Source organism: Macadamia integrifolia, chromosome 3, assembly GCF_013358625.1.
Source record: "Macadamia integrifolia cultivar HAES 741 chromosome 3, SCU_Mint_v3, whole genome shotgun sequence".
Lineage (NCBI taxonomy): Eukaryota > Viridiplantae > Streptophyta > Magnoliopsida > Proteales > Proteaceae > Macadamia > Macadamia integrifolia.
The window spans coordinates 33,553,413-33,563,572 of NC_056559.1; the positions used below are offsets into that span (position 1 = coordinate 33,553,413).

Sequence of the window (10,160 nt, forward strand, 5' to 3'; positions counted from 1 at the left end):
AAATTTTTTAAATGCCACTAATTATACAGCCGGGTTGACCATTGCATTTACCTCCAAGATAAAACAACTTCTAATTACATAAGGTGCACTCAAATATGTGATTACACTAGCAAGTTTGAAGGTTATACTCATTATCAAACACAAAGAGACTTAAAAGAACAAAACACAAAGTAGGAAGAACAAAACCACTTATTTTAAAATCTCTTGTATAATTTTCAAATCATCTATAAAATATAGACAATGTATCTTTTCACATATTGGTGTATCTGTTCACATACAGATGTGTTTGTATATATAGAAACATCCATGTACACGTACATGTATGTGTACAAGTGTAAACCCACATTCACACCCACACCATCTCGATAAATGAAATATTTTGTAATTTTGGACACACCTAAAATCCAACTTCATGTGATCTGGATCTATTTTTTTTGTTGGGTAGAATCTGGATCTATTATATTATTTTATTGTTTGATTCAAAACTTAATTTTTATAGAGAAATATTGATACAAAAACTGAAACTCTTCTTTAATGTTAATGTTAGAGATGTCTTGGGTTTAATAATATTCATATGGTGAAATAGGGGTGTCAATCTCTCAGCCCAGTCAGGCTCAACACAAACTCAGCCCCACCCTGATTGACTTTGACAGCCCTTGTATATTGTCGTTTGTGTCCTTATATGCACTAAAAAGAAATGAAACTTGACCAATATCAATTATTATACAAAAAAATATTATTAACCTAATATAAAACAATGAAAATAGACCCCATAATATATCGATAACAAGTAAATGCAATCCTCAAAATGAAAAATAGATCATATTTTGTAATTTGAAGTTCAAACCTCCCCCCACACAAACCCAAAAAAGATAAAAAGAAAAAGAAAACTTGATGAACCCTACACCTCACCCTCATACAATTGTGTCTATCTTTCTTCTCTACCATGTATAGGGATCTCCTTGCCGCCCTTTAATTATACCAAATTGGAACTCTAAATGGGTGTTTCCTGTCCGACATAGCATACACTCTCAGACAAACAACACTCTCCCTCTTCTTATATACATAGATTGAGATAGACATAGTACATATAGAGTTAGACTGGGTCAGGCCTAGGCATCGTTTTTGTTCCAGAAATGCCGTTTCGTGTCAAAAACGAAAATTTCAGTTTCTGTGTCAAAATGCAGTTTTTAAACGAAAAAATGGTGTTTCAAAATTTCAGATTTTTATTGGGAACGATATTTTTTTTTTTGTTAAATGGAACGAAACTAGGAAGAAGGAACTCCAAAATGGAGTTCCGTCCAATCTCGTTTTTTTAATTTTTTTTTTTTTTTTTTTTCACTTTTTGTTCAAAAAAAACAGAAATAGACCATAAGTACACCAAACAGAAGATTTTGTTTTTTCGTTCCAATAGAACGAAAAAACTCCAAAAAATATTTTTTTAGAACGATACCAAACGGAGCCTTAGACTCGAAAATCTCCATCCAAACCTGCCCTATGATTTGAAAAGCTCAACCCAAGCAATGACCGGGCTTAAGGCGGGCTGGGGCTGCGGCTGGGGTTGGGACTGCTGAAGTGAAGTCTATGGACTCTATTCTCGTTCCTTAAGCCAAATGCATCACATAAATAGTAAGCAATCCTCATATTGAAGAGATACCTCAATAGGAGACATGCCACACTAGTTTATCATCATTGTTGCAATCTCTTGATAGTACCACCGGGTTGGAGAGGATCTAAATTCATAATAGTGCACACAAAATTTGGTAAGTAGATGTATGTTAGGTAGGGTTTGAGATGTATACCAAGTTGCCATGTGCATGCTTTGGAGACAATCTTGTTCATGAGAGTTTCAAAAGGGAAGCCACATTCAATTTACTAAGACTTCTTCATAGAGTCAATCCAATATTGGTTTTAGCAAAACTCAACCACAATTTGACCCATTGGCCAGCAATAGTCCTAGTCAGACCTACCATTAATCCTGCTTGGTAATTGATTCAAGTTAGCAAAACTCAACCACAATTTGACCCATTGGCCGGCAATAATCCTAGTCAGATCTACCATTAATCCTACTTGGTAATTGATACAAGGTTGATGTTTAACACAAGATCAGTGGCATCAGCCCCTTAAATCCCTCATCGTATTTTCACAGTTTAATGTTGAGGCCTTCAGGACGTGGTTAAAAAAAAAAAATGGAACGAAATAAAATGAAACGATCTGTATTTGCTGGAACGGAATCGGTTTGATCGATCCCTGATCTTATCGTTTCAATCCTATTTCACATGTATGGTACAAAGGTAAAATCATAATAAAATCTTATTTTGAAAAAAAAAGAAGGTAGATTTGTCTATTATGGTTCAATTCAGATCGTTTTAAATGGTAACAGAATGATTGTGGCCTTAAATGATCTTATGATTGTTCGTGTTTTAGAAGCTTCAAGTGAGCGAGAGGTGGGAAAGACTTGAACACCATTTAGTATTATTAGAATAAACTAATGACCATGATAACCCATGATGAAGAAAAACCATTCTTCCTTGAAAAAAGGAAAGAAAAGTCCAAACTATTTTTTGGCTAATATTTGGAGATTGACACTGAGAGGGATGAATTAATATCTCCAAAAACATCTCGTAATACACCCTGATCTTCACAATACTGATGAACTATCTTCAATAACACTGGTTCTCTATAATTAAAAATATTTAAATAATATAATTAAATGCTAAAAATAAAAAAAGAAAAAAAAATACACAATATCAGTGTATATTTCTCTAAACGGGTAACATATTACATATAGATCCTTTTCTCAAATAAAACATAAAAATATTTGCCAAACCTGGTAGACAAGCAAACCTTTTATAATATTGGTTTTTCTAACAAATTACATATAGATCCTTCTCTCAAATAAAACATAAAAATATTTGCCAAACCTGGTAGACAAGCAAACCTTTTATAATATTGGTTTTTCAACTGCAACACATCTACCGCCAGCTAATTATGAGATGTTTGGGGGTTGCAAAGGCTCCCAAATAACCAAAAAGAGTAGAAACACTAAGAGCTTTTCTATTCCGTAAATAAATTATTGTGTTTAGTCGGATTCTACATAAAAATATAGTAATCTAGCCCAAGTGATTAAGATTAAGATTTAGCTTGGAACTATCTGTCTGTCTACATTATTTTCATCTTTGTAGGTTTCCTATGTCCACGTCATATCACTTTCTAATGACTTCTCTAATTCTCTACGTTTAGAGGTAATTCTTGGAATTCGTAACTTGGATCTGTCTAGTAAGATTTAACTTGGAACCATTGGCTTGTCCATATTATTTTCTTCTTCTTTGGTTTCGTAAGTCCACATCTTATGACTTTTTAATGACTTCTCTACCTATAGATGTAAATCTTGAAAGTCTTAACCTGGACAATCAAGTCAGAGAATCTGTCTATTAAATGAGAGATTTATATTGTCGCCAAAGTTCAAAGTATCAGTATTGATAGGAGTAAAATGGATATTTACACTATAACATATAGATCCTAATTAAGATCCTATACAAATATCAAGTTTCAATTCAAACAGATTATTTAGTAGAAAAACAAGCATTGAAAAATCGAAAGAGCTCAAGTATGATTGGAATATTAATCGTTTGTATATAGACTTATATGATAATTTATACTAATACATATGATAAATAGCTGATTTAGGTTTAAATTTGACACATGACCGATCCAAAATATTTTCAAAATATCCAATGATCAGGTTATCATTCAAGCCTTTCATAGTCACCCTTACTTGACTTATTCCATTGGAAATTTTTTACCTTATACAAATATGGTAACTTTTTCATAAGAATTTTGCTATCGAAATAATTAACATTTTAATTATATTCTTTTTTTCAATAAAAATTAATCCTATCATTTGACATATCTATTTAAAAATAGGGAGAGGAATAGGTATCCTGCCGATATCAAGTATGCTAACGGATAGTACAAATAGGAACACATGATGCAGTATCATTCAGGAAGAATAAGAGGGTTATTTCAGAAAAAGGGAAGAGAGAGATAGACACAATGGGTGCTAGTATACTTGATATCGGTGACATACCCAACCTTTTCCCTTAAAAGTAATATAAAAATTAAAAATAAAAACAATTTTCTATAATGGATAAAGTTTTCCTCCTCCATGGGTGAAGGAGAAGTGCATAAATGTTGTTGCTTTATAGTATAAACTTGGTTTCAAGTATCCGTATGGTATTGATTGTATCAACTGAAATCGATATGATCTGAATCGATTATCGAGTAAAACAGTGAAAAATAATAAGAGAACTTAGGAGTGTTAAACCAAAGAAATTGAGGACCCGTGAAGAGCGGAGGATTCTATGATAGTCACACGTGCTTCGAGAAGTGGGGCCACTCCACACCGAACTAAACGGATCACGCTTTCCCCGCGCCTCCCCTCTGTCTCTCGACAAACTCCACCGCGTTAACCTTCCAGCACAGCCTTTATATCCCCATAACAGTCCATCGTGACCCGATCCATAATCCGACTCTATTTTCTCTATATGCACTGGAAATGTAAATAACTGACATTATTGTGTCACCGGGCCGGGTGACCCAACTCATTACGACCCAGTGACCAAATTAACAAATCCATCCACCTCTCTCCACTTTTCCAATTCCTGTCCGAAGGATCTCGTGAATCTTCTCTCCATCTGCGTTTTCTTTTGTTTTCTCTTTCGTTGGGCTTTCTGCAATCTGCATGGACATTGAGAAACCGCTCTTCGTTAACATATGGGTTTCTGGTTTTGCCAGGCCTTCATGGGCAGTTCTATTGTTGATATTCACAGTTATCGCAGTTTCATGTTTCCAGATAACCACAAAAGCCGTTTTCCCGATAAGGGTGGTTTTGGGTTCAGAGAAAAGCGGTATTCCGGTCGACCCAAGTAGCTGTTCTGGGATTTTCCGGCAAGGACCGCCACGGAAGGTAGTTATGTCGTTAACGGACTTTGGTGGCGTCGGTGATGGTATAACTTCAAATACTGAAGCGTTTCGGAAGGCGATACGAAAAATGGAGCATTTCGGAGATAAAGGTGGATCACAGCTTAATGTTCCTAAAGGGAGATGGGTTACTGGTAGCTTCAATCTCACCAGCAACTTCACGCTTTTTCTTGAAGATGGTGCTGTGATTTTAGGCTCTCAGGTAAGTTGAAGAACTGGGAAAATTCATTTCTTCTTTCCCTTCCCCTGTTCTTGCAATCCTTCGATTCATGTTTCTTCCATTTGTGACTCCCTTTTAGTTTTCGTTGGATTTCAATTGGGTTTCAAGAAATAATCAAGCTGATCAATGGGTAGTTATATAATCTTCAGTTACTGAAACTTATACTAAATTCTGAAAAATATGAAATATGAGCAAACACGTCTTCATACGGAGAAAATTCATCGTGGAATAATTTCTGAATGTAAGGTTTCTAATCGTGTTCAGTATTGGTTATCTTTGACAGAACCCAAAAGAGTGGCCTGTAATAGAGCCATTGCTGTCTTATGGGCGAGGAAGAGAAAGATTGGGAGGGAGACACATTAGCCTCATTCATGGAGATGGTCTCACTGATGTTATCATTACAGGTATCCTTTCCTCATTTTTTTATTTCTTTTTTCTAAACTTTGAATAGCATTTTATTTTTGAAGTGGTGGTTGCCTTTAATTCTAATTATTGCTTATGTTGCAAACAAATGTTCATGGTTTGACCCACCATTTGATCAGTCTCAAGAAGATGGAAGATTGGATGCCTAGGATAGCTTGCAATCTTGGGAGCAGGGCCTACCATTTGATGGATTCAGTTTCAGCAGTCTTTGTAGCTCTGATCCATTGGGCATCCCCTTCCACCTTCAACCATATTAGTTTCTAACTATTCAAAAAGAAGCAACCACCTTGAATATCTGATGGTTAAGATTATCTTGTAAACCTGTTCATCAGTTATTTGTTAATATGATATTGTGGTGGAACCATTCACAATCAAATGGCCTGGATTGTGATAATTTATTTTGTTAGTTCAGGACCTTTGGGCAGGGACTGTGGTTGAAGATTATTGCTGGTCCAAGCAAAAGACATGGATCAATCAAACTGTTATAATCTAGAACTTGAATTGAGGGTTGTTTTGGTTTTTCTACAGGAAAAAATGCGACAATCGATGGTCGGGGAAAGATGTGGTGGGACCTTTGGTGGAACAGGTCACTTGAGTATACTAGGGGTCACCTCCTTGAAATAATGAACTCTCAGAACATTCTCATCTCCAACTTAACCTTCCTTAACTCTCCCTTTTGGACAATCCATCCTGTTTACTGCAGGTTTGAATTCCCTAACACTTCTTCTCTTAGTTGTTGATTTTACTGTCCACCCCCCCCCCTCTGTTTTACACTTTTCCTACTCGCATAAAGCTAATTATTTCACCTTCTGTTTGATGAGTACAATCTTTTCTCTGATGTTGAAGATAACTTATGCTAATTATAGCTTTATTATATTTTTCTTGGAATATTAAAGAATTAATTGTCGTTTATGCATTTTGTTTCAGTGATGTTGTAATCAAAGGAATGACTATATTGGCTCCCCTCAATTCCCCAAACACAGATGGTATAGACCCAGGTGTGTAGGCTTCTTTTCATATTTTTCCTATTTTCTCCACCCAGCCCTCCCCCCACTACGCCACACCCCCCCTTAAAAAAAGTGAAAATTTTTCAGGTGATCTATAATTCATATGAAACAGATTTTTGAATAAGGGTCAGTTAAACTGACAAATACATATGTAACCACTAGTTGTTGATTATTTTATGTGCCTCAACCTAGAAATTTTATTGATTTATATGCTAATATCCCACTTGATGATTCAGACTCAAGCAAAAATGTTTGTATTGAAGACTGTTACATTGAGAGTGGGGATGATCTTGTAGCAGTAAAGAGCGGGTGGGACCAATATGGTATTTCCATGGCCCGACCAAGCATGAACATCATAGTAAGGAGGGTATCGGGCACAACTCCTACTTGTTCTGGGCTTGGAATTGGTAGTGAGATGTCTGGTGGGATATCAAATATAACCGTGGAAGATTTGCACATCAGAGATTCAGCAGCCGGGGTACGTGTGAAGACTGACAATGGGAGAGGGGGATATATAAGCAATATCACCATAACTAATGTAACCATGGAGAGAGTGAAGATACCAATAAGGTTTAGCAGAGGGTCCAATGACCACCCAGATGACAAATGGGACCCTAATGCCCTTCCCATTGTGAAGGGAATATTCATAAGTAATGTGGTCAGTGTAGACACAAAGAAAGCACCAGTCTTAGAGGGTATTGAGAATGCTCCATTTGAAGGAATATGCATGACAAATGTTACTTTATCTGGATTACCTTCATCTGCAACATGGCACTGTGAATTTATCATAGGTGATACAGTCAGAGTACATCCAATGCCATGTCCTCAGCTTCAGACTAACAACTCTTCATTCAGATGTCCACACTCTTGAGTTTCAATGAACCATGTATAGGGTAGCATTCTTTGAGAGGTTAAGTTGGATGTGGTCAAGCCTACACTGAGAAATTGGGTGTCAACGAATTTAAGTGATGCATAATTGAGCAGGACCAGATTTGATTTGGTTGGTATAGTGTGCAGGTGATTTGAGAAGATTGATGTATATTAGCTTGAATTCCATTGAAGCATTATGGCAAGCTTTTATACCTCAACATTTAACGAGTGCACATTATGATCTTCATCACCTCACCCTCTCCTTGGATCGAGTTGGGCAGGTGATGTGTATACCTCGCAATGATTGGAATTTTTCTACAGGAATTGGCTTTCACCCCCTTTTCTGGGATTAATCAACTGGGGTTTATTAAGCCCCCAACAGTTTTTCATGGTGAAGATTGTACATGAAAAAGAACAGTTAATCAGATTTATTTCATGAGATTTTCTTTTTCTTCTCAATTCATAAACTTGATTGCTTTGGTTTTATGGAAATGGTTTCTATACCAATATATATGGATGTCTCGCATACAGAGTGGAAATTGCTTTCAATCTCAAACAACTGAGATTGAAATCGAAAAGGAAAAGAATCCATCTTGCACACTTGCTTTGGTTTTCATTCTAAAGTGTATTTTCCATTCATTGATATAGCAAAATAAAGAAGTCGTAGAGATGTGAATTTTGCAACTTGTAACACTTCTATCACTGCATCAGCTCTTGCTTTCTACTTTAGCATTGGAATAGACATTTGTATGATTGAATCAAGAATCAAGAATCAAGCAGCAACTGTAGCATAACCTGAGATTCCTAGTCACAGAACTAATGCGACCAACCAATAATGAAATCGTACTGTGGAGTGGAGTAGAAAAACTCATTTTTTTTCAACCTATTTATAAAGACTCACATGGAATCGAATCTAATCCTCACAGAAAATCCCCCCTACAGAAGCCTCAGTCACTTCTAATCTCTGTGAAATCCATTGAGGACTTCTTAGTTTAGCAGTATAACATTGTCACTGTATACTGTCCTTAAAATAATTAATTGCTTAATCTCTGTCAATGGATTGAAGTCAATTATTATCGACATCCAAATCCCCTCTGCACTTCAAAAAAGTCATGGGATGTACAGAAGTAAACAACATTGCAATGTAACATTGTATATGGTATCGAAGGCTACAGAACGATTTGATCTAAAAGTGCTTCAATGGAAAATTTAGTGACAGTAACAAAATACAAGATGGGGAGATTACAAAAACACTGTTTTGTTAATTACCATTTCCAGAAAACGTTGGAACCACACTTGTACTTATCCTTCCCTTTACATTCCAACTCTATATCTTCTGAAAGGAATGGTACTTTCTGCATCAACAGAGGGAAAAAAAAAATTGTTGAGCAATAACCCAGATCAATCTAATTAACAATTGAAACACAAGGACACAGAAAGAATTATTAAAACCTTTTGCTTGGCAAGATCTTGACAGCCAGTGAAGTTCTCTGGGAATTTGCAGCTGCCGAACTCAACTGTGTATGCACGTGCGAAGTTAGCTCCACTGGTAGCCAACCTCTTCTTGTCATTCAGTTCCTTCATAAACATTCAGATTTGCTGGTAAGCTTCACTACCAAGAATGACTAAAGAAAAATTCTTATTTCTTAAACCATCCAGGATTTCATAGTAATGGGTGTTTAAACAAATCCAATTCAGAATCTGTAATCCTTTTTTACATTTTAGGAAGATTACCCATGTCATATAATCTCTCCCCTGTTTTATAGAACTGTCCAACAAGTTCCTGGTCAGATGAACACTACGAATCCCGGTTGGTTTTGGGAAAATAATTAATCTGTTCACTGAGATTTGAGGACTTGATTTGAGATCTAATCCAACTCCAACCCATCTAACAATATTTGGTTGATGTGGTCTACAAGAGCAGGTCTGTATTAGACCATTCTTTTGGTTGGTTTGTGACATTTGTGTGATGAAATATCAGACTAGAAAGCTGCAAATTCTTGATGGCAATGAAAATGGAATAGAGAACAACATCAACTGTGTACCTTATTAGCTTTGCTCTTCTCAAGGTACTCTTCAATGACCCCGGCATTGGCCGATGAGCTAGAGGTGGCACTGGCGAAAAGAGCCGCTGCCAAGCAAACCAGTGCAGCTCTTCTTCCCTCACTTGCTCTTATTGCCTCCTTAGAGACAGAAACCTTAGCATGGTGAGCCTTGATCGCTGGCAATTTAGGACTCGAAACAGCTGAAGATGCAACTGATGGCATAGATGTGAGCTTCCAGTTCACATCCGATGATGCTGTGCCTGAGATTGCATAGTTGCAGGACAACACACTAGAATTCATGGTTGCCATTGCTTCAAATTCAGTTGTGAAGGAAAGGAGAGAGCTGAAGAGGAAATACTATACGGGAGCTGGTATTCGTGGGCTTAGGTTTTTTGAATATATATATTTTTCCTTTCTATTTGTATTTATGGATTGAACTAAAGATGATGTGGAGAGAAGGAGATGAGAGGTGCAATGAATGCTGTGGTGGGAGTGTGGATAAGGTGAGATTGCCTCACGCTTATTGGCAGCTCACTCTTCTCTCCGTCTCCACAATCAAAATTGTGTGGTGGGTTGGCATACTTGGTACTATTAAGTCTTGTGGGCCAAAAG

At 36.6% G+C, this 10,160-nt stretch overlaps 2 protein-coding genes across 2 annotated transcripts; one reads left to right on the forward strand and one right to left on the reverse strand.

The window, feature by feature from the left end:
* The first annotated feature begins 4,623 nt into the window (after window positions 1-4,623).
* LOC122072816 (probable polygalacturonase) lies at window positions 4,624-7,962 on the forward strand. The gene is made up of 5 exons (XM_042637230.1): window positions 4,624-5,185; window positions 5,487-5,607; window positions 6,155-6,329; window positions 6,554-6,624; window positions 6,870-7,962. Exons 1-5 carry the CDS (start codon window positions 4,745-4,747, stop codon window positions 7,502-7,504), a joined length of 1,443 nt encoding a protein of 480 aa, XP_042493164.1. The 5' UTR covers window positions 4,624-4,744; the 3' UTR covers window positions 7,505-7,962.
* Window positions 7,963-8,623: 661 nt separating this feature from the next.
* LOC122072817 (photosystem I reaction center subunit N, chloroplastic-like) lies at window positions 8,624-9,958 on the reverse strand. Its single transcript, XM_042637231.1, has 3 exons — window positions 9,549-9,958; window positions 8,956-9,081; window positions 8,624-8,858 (listed from the first exon to the last, which is right to left on the reverse strand). The coding sequence occupies exons 1-3, from the start codon at window positions 9,855-9,857 to the stop codon at window positions 8,769-8,771; spliced, it is 525 nt and encodes a 174-aa protein (XP_042493165.1). The 5' UTR covers window positions 9,858-9,958; the 3' UTR covers window positions 8,624-8,768.
* Window positions 9,959-10,160: the final 202 nt, after the last annotated feature.

Coding starts and splice junctions, on each gene's coding strand:
- LOC122072816 (XM_042637230.1), top strand. CDS start 4,745: ATGGACATTGAGAAACCGCTCTTCGTTAACATATGGGTTTCTGGTTTT. Junction 6,330..6,553: donor ATCCATCCTGTTTACTGCAG/GTTTGAATTCCC, acceptor ATTTTGTTTCAG/TGATGTTGTAATCAAAGGAA. Junction 6,625..6,869: donor CACAGATGGTATAGACCCAG/GTGTGTAGGCTT, acceptor TTGATGATTCAG/ACTCAAGCAAAAATGTTTGT.
- LOC122072817 (XM_042637231.1), bottom strand. CDS start 9,857: ATGGCAACCATGAATTCTAGTGTGTTGTCCTGCAACTATGCAATCTCA. Junction 9,082..9,548: donor AGAAGAGCAAAGCTAATAAG/GTACACAGTTGA, acceptor ATGTTTATGAAG/GAACTGAATGACAAGAAGAG. Junction 8,859..8,955: donor AAGATCTTGCCAAGCAAAAG/GTTTTAATAATT, acceptor CTGTTGATGCAG/AAAGTACCATTCCTTTCAGA.